The following is a 20,523-nucleotide window of genomic DNA, read 5'->3' as shown; positions in this document are numbered from 1 at the left end:
TCTGTAGTACTGAAATGGGATCCTGCTGCTTGCTCTTGCTGGGTACACGTTTTCCCTCAGCAGGAGCTGGAAGGTTATGGCAGTGCAGTCAGTGCTGGGACTTGGTGTCCTGCACAGGCATCCTTCAGGGCAGCCCCAGCAATGGCCTGCTCTTTGACACTCGTTAGAGGATTCCCTAATTAGCTGATTTTTGCTGCTGCCTTCCTTTGAATTCGGTTAGGAGTAGATGTAGTAGCAGTCAGGCTGCTGCTGTGTCAGTGCAAACCCTGCTTCCTGCAGGCAGTGCTGGGGTCCCTGGGCCATGGGGGTTCTCTGCTGAGCCCAGGCTGTGCAGCCCTTGGGTCACATGTGCAGCTGCTGAGTCGCTTTTCGTGGTTCCATCGCTGACAATGTGATTTATCCTGGCACAGTTCTGTGAGGGCAGTGAGCAGCATTGGCTACTCTTGCCTTTTGACAAGAATTTGCCTCTCTAATGATTTGCAAATGTGTGAAGTATGATAATGTTTCTGTTTCCTGTGTTTCAGGTGATTGAAGTTTATGACTTGACTAAGGTGAAGTTAAAATATTGGTAAGTGATTTAAGACCTTTCATGATTTCTTGGTTAGGCTCAATTTTTAAAATTCTGAATTCATTTTTTCAGTTATTCTTTTTAAAAAACCAAAACACCTGTCATAAAGGAGTTTACATAATTATCCTTCCTTGAACATAGCACTTAGTCAAATTAGCAGTTTACTCTTTTCTTCAGTCTTGGAGACTTCTTACAATTTAAAGGTAGTATTGCCATGAATAAATGTTTGTAGCATCTGTTCAGATTAATTCTGTTTCCTTTTTCAGTGGTGTCCATTTTAACTCTCAGGCAATTGCTCCAACCATAGAACAAATTGATCAGTCATTTGGAGCAACACATCCAGGAGGTAAGCCAAAATATTCCTGAGAAGCACACCTAGACTGACAGACTTCTTTCTAGGAAACCTTTCCTGTCTGTCTGCCTAGAGCAATGTGTAGGCAGCTCTGTTGTCAGATGATCTGAAGCTGTGTTCCAGAATGGCTGTATTCTCACAGCTGGAAGATCATGGCAGATGTACTGTAAGTTCAGTTGTGACTTGTTTTACAGTGAAATGGTGAGGCAGAGAGTCACTGACACAGAATGGTGTATTCAGATATCATTAGAGATCTGTTTGGAACTGCCAGTACCAGCAAACTGTGAGCTCTGTTGGTGATGCTGTTGTTTTTACACATTGTTATGCATGGTCAGCTCTCGAGTGTCCTTAGGGACTGTGTATGCCATGAACATACAGACAGGGAGCTGATCTCTGTGCACACTCAGCCAGGGCTGTGTGCTCAGGCTCTGTGCTGGGGCAGGCTCGGAGCTGAGCCCCTGGGAACTGGTTTCCATCTTGCTGTGCCTCCCTGCTGTCACTGGGAGCACTGGGGGTGTGAAGGCAGCCTACGTGCAGCAGGAGCAGCACCAGGACAGGTTTGTTTAACCTGGCTGAACCCGCCCTCACTCCTGCACTGCTGCTTGGCTGTTCACCAGCTCTGGAGCAGGAAAAAGACTGTCTTTAAGCTCCTTGTTTATATATGAAAATGGAGAGTGCATTTGAGGGGTTTGTTGGGTGATGAGTGTATTTGAGGGGTTTGTTGGGTGATGAGTGCATTTGAGGGGTTTGTTGGGTGATGAGTGTATTTGAGGGGTTTGTTGGGTGATGAGTGTATTTGAGGGGTTTGTTGGGTGATGAGTGTATTTGAGGGGTTTGTTGGGTGATGAGTGTATTTGAGGGGTTTGTTGGGTGATGAGAATAAGGCGGTGGTGAAACTTTGAAGAGGATATTTATAATTACCCAGGAACCTTCAAGAAATGGAGCCCCATGGCACAACAAGAGAGAACATTAACTCCATATAGGCAAGATACTGTTTTTAGAGCCTCATTCCTATTTTTAGCTTAAGCCAGTCCATTTGCAGTAGTCAGGCTGATCCCAAACAGGCGAGTGTTCTTTGTGATGGATGGCACTTGCACATCCAGGCTTTGTCTCTGTTCTCTGCAGAGTCTCTTGCATGTTACAGAACAGGATTTATTAACTGTGGAGGGTCATGTGGCTAAAGCAGCATCATTGCAGAAAAGCCTGCAGTAGTGGAGGAATATCAGATTGAGATAAATGGAGGATTTCTAGCCATAATACTCCAAGGATCAGAATTAGCCTTTTGAACTTTGGTTGTGACCTTAACATTTCCTCTTGGGCAGAAATTGAGATCTATGGTTAGATCTGTTATGGGAATAGTATGTACAAGAGACTGTAGAATTTAGGAAGGGTAAAAGTGGTTCCATATCCTGCACAGCTTATAATTTTTACTTGTTATTTGATCATGGTTTATTTGCAAATATTTAGAGGTGAAGCACTTCCAAAATTGTGATACTGTGATCTATAAAAATACAGACCCAGCTATAAGCATTGCTTATGGTAGTAGTAGCTTGTTGTCTTATTACTGCCTAAAATCATATGCAAGCACTTAAAAACATAGTCTGGCACCACATGTCTTTGTGCTGAATTTGCAGAACTTGTGCACCTGTCATGTTTAATTATGAAAACTCGCATGCTTGCTTCATCTGATGATAGTTTTTCATAACATCTTTTCATCTAAGGACATTAGATATGAAAATTTGTTTATTAAAATGTTGGCCTCTGTTACCATTTCACTGGTGCATTTGCTTATTCAGCTTCCTCCTTGGAAAGATACTTCTTCCATTAACAGCCTACTTAGCAGAAGTAAATGCTCTGTGTCAGGCTGCCTGTCATAAACAGCTTGAACTATATTATACAACACAAGTCTTTGATAACTTTATTTGTGTTTTCCAAAACAGAAAAGGCAAAAAAAAAAAAAAGGAATAGTTTTCAGACTGTGGGGTGGATGGTGATGGTGTGTTCATGTCCCACAAAAATTGGGGCTGGGGTGGGAGGAGAAACCTTCCTCTTAATGTGCTAGTTTTGGTGAATGAAAGGGTCATAACCATCCCTTTTCTTCTCTGTACTAATACTCCTCCAAAACTCCAATGGAAGCACTTTGAAAGTATTTTGTTGTTTATGTTCACCTCCACTAGAATTTCACTCAAAATGTTGTCTTTCACTTAAAACCAAGGTGGTTGCAGCAGAACTTTCCTGCAACAGGATACAGTGCTAGTTTCAAAATGTATTTCAAAATGTTAGCAACAGTTTTGTGTTGAAACCAGCCTTCAATGAGCAGGTTTGGTTTTGCCAGATCAGTGGTTTTAAAAGAGAAGAGTCAGAAAAAACTGTAACCAGCTTCATTACTTTTTGGCTGATGTTAGTTTGAAACATTGCACTACCTTTGTCATGGGGCTTATTGAAATATGACCACTTTGTTGGTCAGCACCTTCATGAAAGCCAAGATTTTTATCCCACGTTTCCATGATTCTCTGACCTGCCCTCCTGCTGGGAAGCGCTTGCCTTTGCCAGTGGTTCTGTTGAAATCACATCCTGTCCTGAATCCTGATGGGCGTGGCTGTTTGCCAGGGTGCCATTCAGGGTGGATCAGGGAGAATAAAAAACCCATCCTTCCCTCCTACCCCAGAGGCCTTGCAAGGATGGGGAGAGGGTTTCTGTCTTCTGGCCCTGTCACTCTTGGACTCCCCTGAGGTGCCAGCAGTCTTGTGCTTGATACCAGTAAGACTTGACTTCTGGATCTGCCTCTGCTTTCACTAGAACTGTGTCTGTTCTGCAGCCTTCCTGGCGTTGGTGGCTTTGTCCCCTCCTGCTCTGCAGAAACATTTCCCAGCTGGTCCCACTCTGCTGCCTTCCTGGAAGGCAAACTCCCCCCTTCCCCACCCAGAGTGCAGCAGCAGAGAAGCAGTTGTCTGATTCTGTCAGCAATTTTGGATGGAGTTATTCTGCAGGTACCTGTGTGATTAATAAATAAATAAGAAAAAAAGAGAAATAGTTAAAAAAAATCTTTACCTTGTTCAGTCATGTGGTTGTGACCTGTGGTTTTGAGGGAGACATGAGAGAACTTCCCAAGAATAAAAGCATTCCTTGCCCTTTAAGCCCAACAAACATGGGGATGGGAACTGATGCGATTTGTATAATCAGATATCACACTTGGCATGACTAGGGGAAAAACAGTTCTCCAGCTGGCTGTGGGCTTTGGAAAAGATGTATCATAATTTATCACATGAGAGAGATTTGTGTAATTTTCCTGCCGATCAAAACATTTCCCTCTCCCCACACGTTTTCCTTCGACTGACAAGCATGGAAAAGACTCTTAACCAGCACATTCTGCTAGAAAGGCAAATGATGACTTTTGAAAGCTTAATGGTTATTGCTCAACTATTATTTTTCTATCCTGGGTGGCCTGGCATTGTCCAGATACCTTGTAATATGTCTCTCAAGTTGAACATTTGAAAGATGCTTTGGGAGGGAATAAAATATTTATTTATATGCATTTTGTCTCTATGCTATGTCATCTTAAATATAAAATTGTAAGGGAAAAAAGGGACTATTGAACCAATTTCCTTTGGTAAGGTGGAAGAAAGCAACTTCTCTTGTTATAGGGTTCCTTTATTGTTTTTAGCCTCTACTGTTTTCAAGCTGTCAGCTCCTGTGTGTTACAAAAACACTCTGTTCCCCTGGCGGCTACCGGGCACAGGTTGAAGTTCATAGCACCAATCCCAAAACAGTTCCCAAGCTCCCAGTCTTCTGGGATTATTTTTTAATCTTTCCACAGTCTCAGAAAACAGTATGTCTTGTTGGAGTCCAAGTCCTGTGATGACATTTATTGTTGTTTATAGCTGATGTTGTGCAACCGATTGCAGTGAATGAGGACATCTCGTGATGTGCTGACTGCTGGGAGCCTGGGCATGCTCTGCTTTATTGGTGCTCTCTGGGGGAGCTGACCGGGCAGCTGCTGGTTCTGGGCATGTTATTTGTAATTATGCTGGTAAACGGCCCTGGGCTGTGTGTCTGAAGCACTTCCTCCTTGTGCCGGGAGGGCACTGAGCTGATCCGGGCACGGGAGCTCCTCTCCGCAGGAGGGGTGCTAGTGCAGGTCACAGGGTGAGCTGCCCGGTGGGGTGAAACAGGGAATTTGTCAGTGTTCTGTGCACATCTGCCTGAAAGACTTCCTGGTTAATGTTGTACAGTGCTTTACATAACAATGGACAGAATTGTTTTGTGCTAATGATGGCTGTTTACTTTAGAGATATTAAGGTATAATTGATTGTGTCCTACTGTGTAATTGTATCGTTAGGGATAGGTTAGTGCCTGCAGGCTTGTGGAGGCAACTGTAATGAATCCATGGTTTCTCTTATTGCTGTGTTTATACTGCAACAAATTAAATGCAAAACTATGATTGTCCCGTGTAATTGTGTCCCTCCTGCATTTTGAGATGTTGCAAATTCATTGAGGTGATGAAGGAGCTGTTACATGTGAACTGGAGAATTCTTAGATTATTTTGGTAACTCTGCTTTTCCTTTCTTTTCTCTTTTAGTGTATAACTCAGCTGAGCAGCTCTTTCACCTCAATTTCAGAGGACTGTCGTTTTCTTTTCAGTTAGACTCCTGGACTGAAACTCCGAAGTACGAGGTCAGCAATCATTCTTAGTCAGTGGATGGTCTTTTTGCCTCTGTGGTACTTGCAAAGTATCACCTCCATTGTGTCTCACTGCCTTTTGCAAGCAAAAGAAACCAGTAATTTGAAAGGAATTTGACTCCTCAGTTTGCTCTTATTCATGCTATGTAACCATTTCAAAGTTAAAAACCTCCTTCCTGTTAGCAGAAGGCATTTGCTCAGAGGTTTTGCTTGCATCATGAACTGGGACCAGCAATTCTGTTGTTGAAAGGAGTCTTCTAAAAATATGAGTGCTGTCTATGCAAATACATAAATATTAAGCAATCTACTGGGAGGCTGTTCTTTTATCAGATATTTTTGAATCTCATCAAAGTGATTATGCAACTAAAGTAGGATAGGGTTCATAAAATGCATTTTCATCTTAAGTGCCCTTCAGTGCGAGTGCTTTTAGCAAGCCAAATGAATGAGCTTTATTTGTAATGCCTGTTTGCATATTCACCAAATGTTTGGATGAGTTACTGAATAATTGAACATACTACTGTGTTCTCTGAAATTTTTAGCAATCACTGTCTAAAGTAGAAACAAGATCAGGTCCTCTGTGGTATATGTACGTATAACTTGTTTTGTGTGAGAATGAGTTGTATAATCGAGGCCTATCAGTTAAAAATAGAGGAGCATCTAAAGAGCCAAAACAAAGGGGGAGAAATAACCAGCATGAGGACACATGTTTTATGTCACAGCCTAGTACTTTAGTGGTTGTGGTTGGCATGTGAGAAAACAGGGGGTAACCAGGGGACGTTATTATTTAGCAGTAGTGAAGGTCAGTTGGGTTTCATAAATATTGGCCAGTAAATAGAAACCAACTAAGCCAAACAAAAAAGCATATCCCAACAAAGAGTAGTTGCTTTTCTTGCAAGAGTTCCCAGGGTGCTGATGAATGAAATGGCCAAGCTACTGAAAAAGTCAATTGTTACACCAGAGGTTTGAAAAGACAATAAAATATCTCGAGTTGGAGGGGACCTGTAGGGATCATTGAGTTCAACTCTCTGCTCCTTGCAGGACTACCTAAAAGATGTTAAAATAAAACTGCTAGAACAGTGAGAAAATAATTTTGCATTCTCCAAGTCTTTCATCCAGTTGGTCTAGTGAGGTTATAAAATGTTCACATAGAGTGAAAGGCCAAAGTCTTCCCAGGAATATAAATAGGTAGAAGTAGGATTGTTTAGAAAATAGTAGTATGAAACAGTCCACAGGGAAGATGATTGTTTGTGGAGCTTTTTAGGTAGGAACATTAGGAAAGACTACAGAATGAATTCAAATTTGGGTATATCAAAATCTATCAAGTTCAGGGATGATGGTATATGAATGCTGAACTGCTTACAAAGCAGTGTAAGCTCTGCTTATGGAAGTGAACAAACTCTGAAGAAGACTTTGCAGTTTTTTGTATAGGTGGTAACAAGTTGTGAGAACATGAAAACCTACTCACACTGTTTCTATTAAGAAATGAGGACCAGGCACTTCTGTGGCTCTGTTGCTAAGACACAAGTATGTTGAAAAGTAATCTAAAGTCTGACTACTTTAGAAAGCTAACATTGTTCACGTTCTAGGCAAATTCAGGAAGAGAACTGAAATCAGGGCATCTCTAGATCAGCTGAGTAGTGGAGGGTTCCCTTCTAAATACCTACAGCAGTGGAAGGCATTGCTCTAGGTTAGTCTTTTTTCCTAAGAAGAATTTTTTGTGTTTACCCTTATGTGATGTCCTGCTAAAGTAGACCAGGTAATAGTTTGCATATTATGCATCTTGGTTTTGTGGCAGAGTTAGGGTTTTTTCTGTCTGGTGACAGCAAAGTAAGTATATTGTCAGTCTTGAAGAAGGTCCTGTCATCTTCAGAGCTGAAAGAAATTCATTCTTCTAGTGTGGTAAGAGTCAACCTGACTTCCTTAGCATGCTTTTTATTTGCTGAGAGCACTCAAAATCCCTGTCAAAACAATATGTGTGAGAATGCAGTGATAAGGAGAGCGGAAAATCTATTTAATGAACGAGTTTCTGTTCATCAGATAGAGGCATTTTGCAAACCAGTGAAAATGTTAAAAGGCTGAAATTAATGCAGAGGGAGAGAAAAAAAAAAAGAAGTTTTCCATTCAGACAGATGACTTCTTATACCTCAGATGCAGCACATCAGTACAAACACCTTGATTGTGCTGGTTGCCAGTGACCAAACAAGAACAACTGAAATTCTCAGTACACACCACAGCTGATTGTCAGACTAATGCCTGATGGATAAACCTAGTGAGCATTTCCCCAGCTTGGGAATCCAGGGCTGGTGTAATGTAAAGAAACACCATCTAGATGGTTGGGGTTTTTTGTTGTTTTCCCTCCCTTGTCTTTGGCCAGAGACTTACTTGAGCTGGAAGCATACACCGTATTTGTCACGTAATTTCTCACTTTGAGCTGAAGTGTTGTGTAACAAGAGTGATTTTGTGTTTCCACAGCCTAACTTTGCCCATGGTCTGGCCTCTCTGCAAATTCCACATGGGGCGACTGTGAAGCGCATGTACATCTACAGCGGGAACAGTCTGCAGGACACCAAGTATGTGCAGCTGCTCCTGCTCCTTTGATCACTCATTTAGTGGTTTGCAATTGCTAAATATAATCATGTTTAGCTCAGTTGGGGTCTTTTATGAATTTGGTAATGTGCAGGATGCCTTTAGATACCTCTTGAAACGTGAAAGATGCCTCTTTCACGTTTCCGTAGGTGTTGTCCTCAGACCTTAGAATCAAATGTTGATTTGATTTATGTTGCTATAAAATCAGCTCGGTTCAGCTGTAGTAGGCCAGTTCAGTTGGCCTGAAAATGAATTAATTAAATAAAGTAGAAAACATAATGAATCAAGTAAGACATGTGGTTAGGCTGTTTTTAGTCTAGATTTTTGTTTTGTTAATGACCTCTCCCTAAGCAAATCAAACTTGGTGCAGGCAGTCAGTCAGCTGTAGTGTATTGGTACTATGTGTGTCATGTCAGGGTCCTACAAGGGTCTTAAACTCTCTTGCTATACAAAAATAATAAAATATGCCATGTGCATATATTCAGTGCATTTGCAGATACCTGTCTGAGCTTACTGTCTTCAAGGCCAGGCTGGGTGGAGATTTGAGCAACATGGCCTAGTGGAAAATGTCCCTGCCCGTGGCAGAGGGTTGGAACTGTGGGGTCCCTTCCAACCCAAACCATTCTAGGATTCTGAGAAAACTAATCTTCATGCCTTAATACTGAGAGTAGTTTATTTTACTGTGGTTAATGTTTTCTGTGGTATTGTATTCTGTCTATTTTTTTTAAGCAGTGACTTATTGTACAACGCCTGATGTTTTGCTCTTTCTAAAAACATTGTTTCCTTACTCAAGGAAAAATTGAAGGCACTTCTGTAAATTCTTCCTTTCAGCTTATAAATATCCAAACTGATAAGGTGGTAATTTTTGCAGAGACAATTGTTTTAATGCCAGGAGAGAAACACATCCTGGGATTACTGCTCAGGAGGGGAACCTTGTTTATGCATATTGTCTCCTAATTAGAAATAAGTGCACTTCAGAAAAATGCTGTTGTCTGTACCCGTCTGTGACGTGTTGGGCTTTAGTGAAAGCACTGATTGTCACATGGGGCTCTGCTGTGTGTGTGTGAGGGAGCTCAAAGCCAGACTTGTAGCTCAAGTCGTTCACCTGGAGGAGGAATTCACATAAGAACAGTGAATTTTAAGGAGCGTGTGCAAACTAATACACAGAAAAACAGCCTTTCCATTGAAAATATCTTCTTGGGGCTGTTACTGTTTTCTAAAATAATATTGTTGTTGAAGTAAATTGAGAACTTTCCCAGTAAGCAGCACAATTGCATTTGGTGTAGCTGTACAAGCTGATTTCATGTTCTGGGTTATGAAATACCTTCCCCAGAGCAGTGAGAGCATCATGGAGAAGGCTTTGAAACTTGCTGTTTGTTTCATTAATAGTAAAGATCCTGCATTGGAGTGCTGTCTCGTTCCTCTTCTTTTTCCCCCAGACTTTCTGATCCTTCTGTTTAATATAACTTTTCACCTTTAGTCTCAGTTAAATGCAGCTTTATCAGAATTAATGTGCTCTGTTCCAGTGAACTGGCACCAGCTTGTTAATGGATAATTTGCAGCTGAAGTGAGTGTTGTGCCCATTGTGTGTGGTTGGTTCCAGGGCTCCCCTGATGCCTCTCAGCTGTTTCCTTGGCAATGTGTACGCCGAGAACGTGGATGTTCTGCGGGATGGAACTGGACCCTCAGGTTTACGGCTTCGCCTCCTCACTGCAGGTATGGGAGGCACCCAGGACATTGAGCTGGCTGCTTTCCTCAGGAAAGGAGGGGTAAACCTGGATAAATTAAGCATAGCTTATCTGTCATGATTCTGTAGGTGATTTCAAAGCGTTCTATCTACCTTATTTTGAACTACTGGAAACAAAACCAGTAAAAACCTTGTGAAGTTGAATCTGCCTGCTGCCACATTTTCCTGGCCCTGGAGAAATCACAGAACTGTAGTCCTGTGCTCAGATGTTCCAACTCCTTAGAGTCTGTTTGCAGAAATTGAATTTGTCTCTAGGTGTGTGTGTAGAATAAAACAGATCCCTGGTTTTAATGTTGTGCAGGAACATACTTGCTATTGATTTACTAAGTTATGGGAATCTTGAATAAAGAATGTTTTGTGATACAGTTAATATGGATACAGAATTTCACTTTATGGGATTGACTTTTCTAGCTGGAGATACATCTCTAGACTGCTAAAGTAGAATATTTTAGAGATAGAAATCATTTAGTGCTAGTCTGATCAAATTGAAACCGGCTAGAAAACCAAGTCCTGTTCATGTGAAAGGCAAGTAAGTGAAGATAGTATGACTGAAATTGGAGGTTAAAATGGGGAACCATGCAGCAGTCAGTGTCGGTGTGACAGGAATGTCCAAGCTGTTGTGGAGTGCACGGTTACATTAGTTTGGCACTGTTGTCTGAGGAGTGCAGCTGTTTGGTTTGTGATAACCAGAGGAATGCCACCCTTGTGGTGTTGCTTTCCTGATGTGTTCTGTGATGAGGAGGGATGCACTGTGAGCTGTTTCCATCCCCAGGCTGTGGCCCAGGTGTTCTAGCCGACGCCAAGATGCGGGTATTCGAGCGCTGCGTGTACTTCGGCGACTCGTGCCAGGACGTGCTCAGCACCTTGGGCTCTCCACACAAAGTCTTCTACAAGTCCGAGGACAAGGTGAGGGAATTGGTTCAGGCACAGCACTTTGTTCAGTGGTGTCTCAGTCTCATCACAGGGCTTGTGTTTTGCAAGGTCAGTGAAGATAAACTGCCATGTAGCACAAATTACAAGTGCTTCACTTGACACAATAGACCAGGATGAACCAATATATAATAGGTTTTAAAAAGCTTTTTCTTAGGCTGAATTGGTGCCAATCTGTTTAAATTTTTTTTTGAAAAACATCTAATTGCATCATTTTGACTGGTTTAAGAATTGATACAAATGGGAACACTTGAATCCAAACGTGCCTTAGCAAGTGTGTGCTGCCTATTTCTTCACTTATAGTTTATGTACAGTAACCTCAGCATATACTTTGATCCTTTGCTAATGTTTTTACACAGCAGCATGTAAGCAAACCTTTTAATTCAGATAACTGAGTAAGCTGATGTGTCATTGTGCTGCTGCAAGCAGGTGATGGTCACCTGCAGGCACAGTATCTTACATATTTGAACAAGGGCTTCAAATGGCACTATGGCAGTTTGTTTAAATGTAGTGATGTTGTTAATGACATTCATCTCTGAGTGTTATTGAATATATCTGAAAAATGTGTTTTTGCAGATGAAGATCCATTCGCCCTCGCCCCATAAGCAGGTCCCATCGAAGTGCAATGACTACTTCTTCAATTATTTCACCCTTGGAGTGGTGAGTGGGGAGTTTCCCTAAACAATCCATATGAAGTTTTGATTTATTACACAGCAGTCCTCTCAAGAGGCTAAAGGCTGTGGGAAATGAGAGCCTGCAAAACTCTTGATTGCTGCCTTAGGAATGTCTTTATGAAAAGCTACACTGACTTTTCTCTAACACAAATTTCATCAGTCCTGTTTTATCTCCACCAGTGGATGGAGGGCTCTGTGCACTTTTGCATCCTCTTAGGTTTTCTCCTTTTTCTACAGTGCCTGATGCATAAGTATACTAGTTCTTCTTTGAGATCCATGGCCTTATCCCACAGTGCTGAGGCAGGTTTGCCATAACATCATGTGTGAAAGTTTACTGAGCTGTGGGATGTGGTTCAATCTTCATGTCCCTCCTTACAGCTGTTTTGCTTTAGTCTGTGTTCCTGTAAATAATATGCAGAAAAACAAGACCTCCTTAGAAAACTTACCAGCATTAGCAAGTGAAGCTGCAGTTGTGATTGAGTGCTGGAGGAGATGTGTGTTTATTTGAATTTACAAATAGTTTTATTTTCAAATGCTACTTTTCATAGTTCAGTTCCAGTATATAGATATATATTACTCTATACTGGTACTGTTATAACTAATCTCAGGTTAGTTTGGGGAAAACCATCTTCCTTTATCCAAATTGCTTCACCTGCCTTCTTTTGTCTTCAACAGGATATTCTCTTTGATGCAAACACTCACAAGGTGAAGAAATTTGTCCTGCATACAAATTATCCTGGTCATTACAACTTTAACATGTGAGTGTGCAGAACTGGTCTCTTAAAGAGTATGTTAAAACATCTGAAAGGGAAATCTTATGTTCCCTTTTTAGAATTCCAGTGTTTTTCCTAAGTGTCTTTGGTGTATCTGGTAACCCGTGGAGGTTTCAGACATCATTAGTAACATTTTTATTAATATTTTCTTCTTACTTTTCAATGCCTTTGTCAAGTATGTCTTAAAGCAGTGAACGAGGTCAGGTAGCTCTTGGTCCAACTATAATGTGCTAACTCTTGCAAGAGGCAAACTTCATATTAGCAGGAGTATCCATTTACTGGTCAGTTAGTGATTAAAAAAAATTCTCTCATGCTTCTGAAGATGTTTTCAATACTTTTTAAATGTGAACTCTTTAGAGGAGGAATGTGAGTCAAAGAATAAGCGATTTGATGTCTGATTAAAGCAGTTAGTGACAGAGAAATCTATAGTGCTGCTTCTAAGCTAAATATTTCTCCATCCACTCTGTGTAACAGCAGAGTAATTTGTGCTGAAGGACTTTTTGTGTCCTCTAGAAAATTGTGCTAGGACATTTCTAGGCTGCTGCATTTTTTGATGTAGAAGATCTAAGTGAGAGCTTAATCTGCTATCATAGATTCTCACTTCCATTTTGTTATTCATGTGACTCTTCACAAAGTGGGTTATTAAGAGCCAGGAGTCTGTGGCTGTGCAGTTTCTATTGGCTCCTCTGTTTTCTAACAGCTTTACCATTTGCACTTTCTAGTTACCATCGCTGTGAATTCAAGATTCCCCTTGTCATTAAGCGAGGTGAGTGTTTCCCCTGCTGTCCTGCCTCAAAATGCTCCCAGGGGAGGGAGGATCACTTCTCATTTCCAATGTGTCCTTCCTTGCCAGAGGATGCTGTGGTCATTGAGGCAGGGGAGAAATTCTGGGACTAGGTTTCTATTTAAGTGGAAAAGATACTTCAGGGCAAGTTAGCAGTTCTCTGATTTTACTTACACTACCTTGTTTACTTATTTGGAGCACACAAATATTTGCTGCAACATCACTAAACATCAGCTAAAATCCACTGCCTTGTACCTGGAGGCTCAAAATCTGTAAGGCAGTGTTAGTCTGAGCTCATCTGTCCAGTGCACCGATCTAGTGCTGGCTTGCTCTTGAAAGGCTTATTTGTGATATTTAATATAAACTGGTTTAGCTGGGAATGAGAATAAACATCCAGAGTACGTTGGCTCTGTGTGCTGTAAACAAAATATAGCTGTTGTTGGTCACCTGAAAATCTCTGCTTGAAAAAATACATATATAAGGCAAGGTACTGAGATGTCCCCAGCTCTGTGCATGTAACTCATCTCAACAAAGCAGGGGAACCCTGTTTGAAGATTATAGTGATTGAGGTTGACTCCTTCAATGTAGGAATAAATGTGTCCTGGGAAGGTGTGTATGTTGATTATCCTGGGAATACCACATGGTGGCTAGGTTTTTGGCCAGGGATGCTTTCTTTGTTCTGATTGCTTTTCACTGAAAGCACTTTCCTGTGTGAAGTTTAGTTCTCCTGTGGCTGTCACAGCAGTTTGAGCATATGGAGGATTAAAAACCTGAACAAACAATGGCTGTGTATACAGGCTTTGTATGAAAGTTGATTTGTACTTCAGCCAAGAGAATAAGCATGAAAATTCTCACTTCTTAAATTATTTTGCCTTAGGTTATTGTACAGTACTTCAAAGCATTCATTTCTGAATAATTTCATTCACCTCAAGTAGCATCATGAATTTCTTCTGAATGTATCTGGTTTTTTGTTTGTTTGGCATTTTTAACTTGCCTTTCTGGTCTCTAGCTCATGTTCAGGACATGTAACAAGTTGTAAACAGATGTTATAACCTTTTTGAGAAGCCAAACTTCTTCCCTCTAGTGGCAGTGCCTGATGCAGTTTTATTAACTCCCTTTTGTAGTTCAACACCAGACGATAAATTGAGAGCCAGAGTTCAAGTTGCACAGACACTGAACTCTCACACAGAGAGCATGTTTATTTAACAGGTGGAAAATAAGAGGAGCAAATGGTCTTTAACTTGATCAAGAGCTGTGTTCAACTTGTTTAGTGCATGGGAATGTGCTTTCAATATTTAGAGTACTCAAATATATGTATGAAAGTGCTTGAAACCACCACAAACAGTTTCTTTTTAAGGCTCTAAGTGTAAATGCAGTGCTGTCCTTACCTGCAGCTTTCTTTACTAGCAGACTGCAATTCCCAAGCTGTCTGCCATCCTTGTTTGGAAAGAGGGTGTTTTAGCTGATTTCAGGCCTGCCAGCTCCTGGGTCTCAAAATGCCAGTCTTAGCTGGCATCCTTTCCAAGTGCAGTGGAGTGTTTTGGACCTAATGAGTGACATGTCATGTTATCTCCACAAGTGGCTGTTCTAGGCCTGCTAACTTGGTGCAGAGAGATGGAGTTTGTTTTACAGTGCTGTTCTTCCCTGGGAGTTACAGCTTACACATCTGTAATCTTAGAACTGGGAACTTGCTGGAAATAGGCAAGTTTGTTTAACCACCTTAACTGGCATTTAATCAGTGTTACTGACAATTCTGTTTGCTGGTAAAGGCTAGTAAATTTGTATATGAACAGATTTATGTCTCCTCCTACCTGAGCTAACATCTCAAAATAAAGGAATATATAGGGGACTTTTCAAGCACAAGCTATAAAAGCTTTTTTGTTTCTCTTCAACAGACAGTGCTGACTCACAGACAGAAACATGCACAACATACAGCAAGGTAAGCCTGTGCAGAACTGAGTGTTTTCCTTATTTTCTTAAACCATGTAAATGATCTATGCCAAATTTACAATACACTCTTAAGAAATTATAGCAGTGGTATCATGTTGTTTTAAAATGGAATAGTTGAAGGCCAGAAGTTAGAGAATGTTTTGTGATTTAAATACTTTGGTGTGTTAGGGATTGAAGACATTGCACTCTTCAGGTAAAGCAAATTACTGCATTATGGCATTTTAACAGCTGCAGGTGGAAAGAGAACAGCAGAGTAAGTGATCCAGGAAATGACAGCAGTGGTGGCTGAATGTTAGCTGGAAGACATGTCTCTAAACAAAATTTTCAGAGCTGTTCTACTAAAGAGAGCTCTTGAGGACATGTAGGGTTTAACAAGACAGTCCAGTGCCCTTCCACTTCCTTCTGAAGGGTGCCAGCAATGGGATGTTCCTCAGGCAGCTGTGACAAAGATGTCACTGTCAGTGTGACACCTCCTGCTGACAGCAGACTCCTTGGACACTGTTTAGCCTTTCCACCTAAAGGAAACTCCCAGCTGGGCCCTTGCTGCTGCATATTTGAGAGCTACATTAAGTTGAAAAGCTTCTCAAAAACTGTCCCCAGCAATGTCTCTGCAGTTAACGTTCAGCCAAGGTCAGTGTTGCTCTCTTGGCTCCTGGGGTGCCAAATGAAGGCTTTTCTTGGTGAATTTTGGGTCCCATACTGGGAAGAAAAATTGAAGCCAGCAACCAGGAAGCTGCCATTCTGTGCTTTTTGGTTTGGTCACTTAGACCCTTCAAAGTGCTTTGACTTATTTCAGTCCTGTGTGTGAAACTGCAGCTTCTTAGACTCTGGTTAGAATGAGGAAAACTGTTGGGCATTCCCAGTTACTAAGTAGTGCAGCTTTCTTCCTCAGTCTTGTTGCTTAAATCAAGGGAAGACTTTTGGGAGAGGTAGTAGCAGTGGTATTTTTCCCTTCTATAAAGGTGTGTAAGAGGATATTTTGTGGAAGTTCCCCACAGCTGCTCTGTTCTCTGAGGTGCTCCTGAAATGCTACGAGACTTTCCAGCTACATTTTGCCTATAAGACCCATAGAATTTTTTATAATAATAATTCTAATTCCAGGCTATTTTTAGACAATAATGAGAAATACCCTGAGAGAAATTCCTAGCCTTAGTAATGGATAGTTCCATTATTGAATATGGCTTCAGTCACAAAATACTTCTGTAAATACAACCCTTGAGGATATTTGGGAAATGAGCATGTCACAAACAAATGTACTTAACACTCTTCCTAGATAAAAAGAAGAGTTTTGCTGTGCCTCATTTTAACACAAAGTTCTTGATGTATTTACAGTGGGACAGTATTCAGGATCTACTGGGGCACCCTGTAGAGAAGCCAGTGGTACTTCACAGGTAAAAATCTCGCTCTTTATTTTGCTTAGCAGGGATTGAGCTGATAACAGAGGATGAGGAATAGTGTTTATTGCATTAGTTACTTTTGCACTGCTTTGCTGGTTAAAGATTCAGGTGTTTTTGGCCACTAACCAGACCAGATAGCTGCTCTCAGAGGAAATAAACTGCCATGCTGCATGACAGCATTTCCAAAATTCCTTTGAACTGCTAAATCCAGAGAAGAGCTAAGCAGCATATAAAACAGTCTCTCTCTTTATAAGTAATAAATAGTGCAGAGGTTTTTTTACTTTTTCTAGGCATTTCAACACTATATTGTACAGCACAGTATATATGTATATGCTAGTATATATGATACCATGGTTGTTCCACAGTTATTTTAGGCTGCCTGAAAATACAATAGTCCTTAAATTCGCTCTGAATTGAGCTGGATATTGGGTTAAATGGGCATTTCTGTTTGCAGAGTTATCATTTTATGATGTGAAACCATGATTTTTGTCTCAGGACAAGTGTAAGCAATGGGTACTGTGAAAATGCTGCAGCAGTTTCAAATAAACCAAACAATGTATTTTCATCTGACTTTCACAGGATTTTGATATTTTTTTTTTTTTCCCTTAATCACTGTGCTCTTTGTTCCCCTTTACTCTTGTCTTATGCCAGTGAGATTAGAGCAGAAGCCATGTCAGTGAAGTAAAGGTGAGGTGAAATAGTGATGACACAGAGCCCTTCTAGTTTTTCCATCTGTGTTGTAGAGAGTAGTTCAACCAGAGAGCACTTTACTGAGCACATCTCAAATGGCTCAGAATGCAGTTTGAAAAACTGACCAGTTTAAAAGAAAGGACAAAAGGTAAATATTTTCTAGGGTTTTTTTTGGCTGTAATCTAAAAGTCATTGCAGTCAACAGAAGTCTGCCATTGTCAATATATGATACAAAAATGTCAGAAATAGCTGAAAGGCAAGGGATCCATAGATCTTGAAAAATACTGTTTAGTAAAACTTGATTTATTCTATTTCAGCATCTTACAGGGTAATCTTTTATTACATGTTCAAACCCATGGATTAATAGACAGTATATAGTAAATATAAATAATAGACTATATATGGTAAATACCTATGGTAGGGGCTGAGACATTAAGGGAAGGATCTTGCACAAAAAATATGTGTAATAAGTTACATGGTGCTTCTGTATTCCTGTGTATCTCTTTATTTTTAGGGTTCTTCCTGTTCAAGTGAAGTGCAAGAGAGTTTTCCTGTAGAGGTCACTAGTAGCTTTTTGATTACTTTCTCCCTGAATATTAATAATGACTCTGCCATCAAGCAGAGCTGTCCTCTGGCTCACTTGGAGTCTAGCAGTGGGATAATGTAGATTTACTTTCTTTTGATGAAAGCCATGATAAAGATGCTGTAATTTACCTTACATGACTGAGTAGTTCTTCTTCCCTGAGGGGTTTCTGATCCTCACACATCCATTTTTAAATTCTTCTTTCCCCCTCTTTCCTGTCCAGGTCATCATCTCCGAACAACACTAATCCATTTGGGTCAACGTTTTGCTTTGGACTGCAACGAATGATCTTTGAGGTTAGGAAAAACCTTTATTTTTGTCTGAGCAGGGGAGAGTGAAGAGTTTGCTGTTATTATGGGTGGCCTCTTACTCCCCGTTGCGATAAAAGCCAGTGCTTGGGAGTGGCCATATTTTAGTGCCCACTGGCAGAAAGAGGTGACTTTCCAAACTCTTCTCTGAGGTTGTACATTTACATGTTAAAGCTGGAACTTTGTCACCTGGAACTCGTGCCAGCAGGAGGTACATGGCCGTGGCTCTGAGCAGTGGTGGAGCATGCTGGTGTTTAGCTGTGTCACAGAAATCCAGACAGTTTTTGGGAACCAGCCAAGCGCTTGCTTTCTGGCGTTGGGATTTCTTTTTTCAGGCGGATCAGTTCCATATTCACCACTTTCACCCTTCTGGGTTTCTGTTCCCTGTACCAGTGCTTTTAACTCGCCCTTGTCCTGCTGTGCCTTTGCAGGTGATGCAGAACAATCACATAGCCTCTGTCACCCTGTACGGCCCCACGCGGCCCAGCAGCCAGCTGAGGACGTCGGACCTTCCCCAGTGAGCCTCCCCTGCAGAGTCAGCTAATCTCAATGCTACACAATTAGTACAGCGTGCCTTGATTTGCTGCCACTTATAATATGGAAAGCACGTTATGATTTATTTTTTTTTTTTCAATAAGCCTTTCCACCCAGGAGCGGTGTGGAGAGGGGATTCTCTCAACCCTTCATCATGGGGCATGGAACTGTTGATGGAGGAAAGCAGCTTAGGTGCCTGTGCCGTCGTTTATTCCTCTCCGTTGCCCTCATCCTATGCAGCACAGACCTGAAGAGACTGTCCCCCCTTCTCAGCTGGCAGAAGGGGGAAATGGAAGAGGGGCACATAATGACTGCAAGAGTTAGAAGCACAAACTTTCTGAGCCTTGGAGCATCTGGAAGCAGGTATTGATTTTAGTCTGTTTGTGTTACTGTATTGATGTGGTGGTCACATTTTAAGAAAAACGTGTGTGTATATATATATAGATATAAACACATCGGTATTTCTGTGGCTTAGGACATTGTACCAAGTGTGACAAGGATGTATATATGTCCATGATTTCAGGCACCACATCTTTGTGTAACTTTAAACCAAGCAAGTAGCATGTGCATAATACTTGGTTGTAACATTTGCACTACATACACTTTAATTACTTGATAAATGTTTATCTTCACTGAGGAGCATCTGTGTACTGGGTGTGAGTGGGGTGTGATGGTTATTTAATGTACACTGCGCATAAAGCTTATTTATACAGTGGATCAGATTTATCCACCTTCCTGCACTAATATGTACTTGATATGCTGATACAATTTTTTTCTTTCATGGCTGGTTTACTAATTTTTTTCATACGCAGTTTCAAAAAAAAGAAATAATTCTGGAAGAAGTTGTTTCTATGATTGAATTATGTTTTAGTGAAAAGATTTGATACAATTTTTCATACTAGTGAAAAATTTCACAAAGAAATAATGTTGCCTCATTTGCCTCTGTTGCAAAATCCTTTATTCCTACTCTGTTTCCTTAAAGAGGAGCTGTATATAATGGTATCTCAGACAGAAATCCCCGAGTTCTGCCATCACCAGGAAAACCTTTTCTGTAACTTCTGATGTGTGATTTTAATTTATGCCAAAGGTTTAGCCAAAGACATCCTTGTTGTAGTTCCACCATTTCTGTACATATATGCTAACTGCACACCCCACCCCAGCAGACAGGATAGAGGCTTCTTTCTAGTTGGGAGATGCTGCTCGCGACATTTTATCCCAGGAGGATACTTTAGGTTTCTAGTTCTCTTACCAGTCTTATTTGGGAGAAATAGATGGTCTGTCTTTGAAACAATGAACCCTTTTTAAAAATGGACAAGAGAAATGTATAATTTTATCCCATTTTTAATATTTTGGTGTCGCAACTTGTGATACATAGATGACAATTTTGTGAGTTTTACTATGTGTGTACAGATTTTTGTAAATATGACATTTTTGTAATTTTAACTCCATGTACAGTGTAATCCTGTATAGTTTATCAATGAATGAGAGATAGGAAATCGAATGTTAACTGAAGTTTTGGATCCTGGACCAGTAGCAGGGATAAATGTGTGTGTGTGTGAGATGTTCTTTGCCATTTAGTCTTCCTGTATACTGTGATACTCTAAACTGTTTTGCTAAAACAAACAAAAAAGCCCCATGGAAAATCTAATGGATAAGGAAAAAGTTACTGTTTACCTTTATCCCTAGGTGTCACTCCTGTTGAATCCCTGTTCAATCTGTGCTGTCTCCCGTGATCGTTGCTTGCTAAGAAAATTCTATGCCTCAACCTTCCTTTTTGTTTCCTCTCTAATTTTAATTTCATTTTACATAGCCCTTCTGTAAATTAAATGGAATAATAATGAGCATGTACACTGAAAGAAAAAATAAAAAGAGACTCTCAGTTACTGTTTTTGTGTTAAATACAGTTGCTGGGTGTTTTTGTAATAAAATCATGGATGTTCTTGCTTTTTTTTTCTTATCAAATAGTT

The 20,523-nt window shown here is 40.7% G+C and overlaps 1 protein-coding gene across 2 annotated transcripts in view; it reads left to right on the top strand.

The window, feature by feature from the left end:
- The window catches only part of CUNH16orf70 (chromosome unknown C16orf70 homolog), a 34,153-nt gene that overhangs the window by 12,768 nt on the left and 862 nt on the right, over nucleotides 1–20,523 (top strand). Inside the window, exons 4-16 of one of the 2 annotated variants that reach the window (XR_005563985.1) lie at nucleotides 525–568; nucleotides 835–914; nucleotides 5,500–5,594; nucleotides 8,073–8,170; nucleotides 9,790–9,902; nucleotides 10,706–10,839; nucleotides 11,440–11,523; nucleotides 12,213–12,295; nucleotides 13,033–13,076; nucleotides 14,990–15,033; nucleotides 16,377–16,435; nucleotides 17,938–18,010; nucleotides 18,454–18,919. Coding sequence is in view for 1 of the 2 variants with exons in the window: in XM_039382509.1 (XP_039238443.1) it covers nucleotides 525–568; nucleotides 835–914; nucleotides 5,500–5,594; nucleotides 8,073–8,170; nucleotides 9,790–9,902; nucleotides 10,706–10,839; nucleotides 11,440–11,523; nucleotides 12,213–12,295; nucleotides 13,033–13,076; nucleotides 14,990–15,033; nucleotides 16,377–16,435; nucleotides 17,938–18,010; nucleotides 18,454–18,543 (1,041 nt within the window). In the remaining variant the exon portion in view is untranslated. Of the gene's footprint in view, nucleotides 1–524; nucleotides 569–834; nucleotides 915–5,499; nucleotides 5,595–8,072; nucleotides 8,171–9,789; nucleotides 9,903–10,705; nucleotides 10,840–11,439; nucleotides 11,524–12,212; nucleotides 12,296–13,032; nucleotides 13,077–14,989; nucleotides 15,034–16,376; nucleotides 16,436–17,937; nucleotides 18,011–18,453; nucleotides 20,485–20,523 lie in introns of those variants that run through there. The other variant, XM_039382509.1, reaches the window with a different exon arrangement.

Source organism: Pipra filicauda, unplaced genomic scaffold (assembly GCF_003945595.2).
Source record: "Pipra filicauda isolate LSUMZ 115617 unplaced genomic scaffold, ASM394559v2 scaffold273_size1055052_pilon, whole genome shotgun sequence".
NCBI lineage: Eukaryota > Metazoa > Chordata > Aves > Passeriformes > Pipridae > Pipra > Pipra filicauda.
Note: the sequence above shows the minus strand (reverse complement) of the source record. Positions and strands in the feature narration are given on the sequence as shown.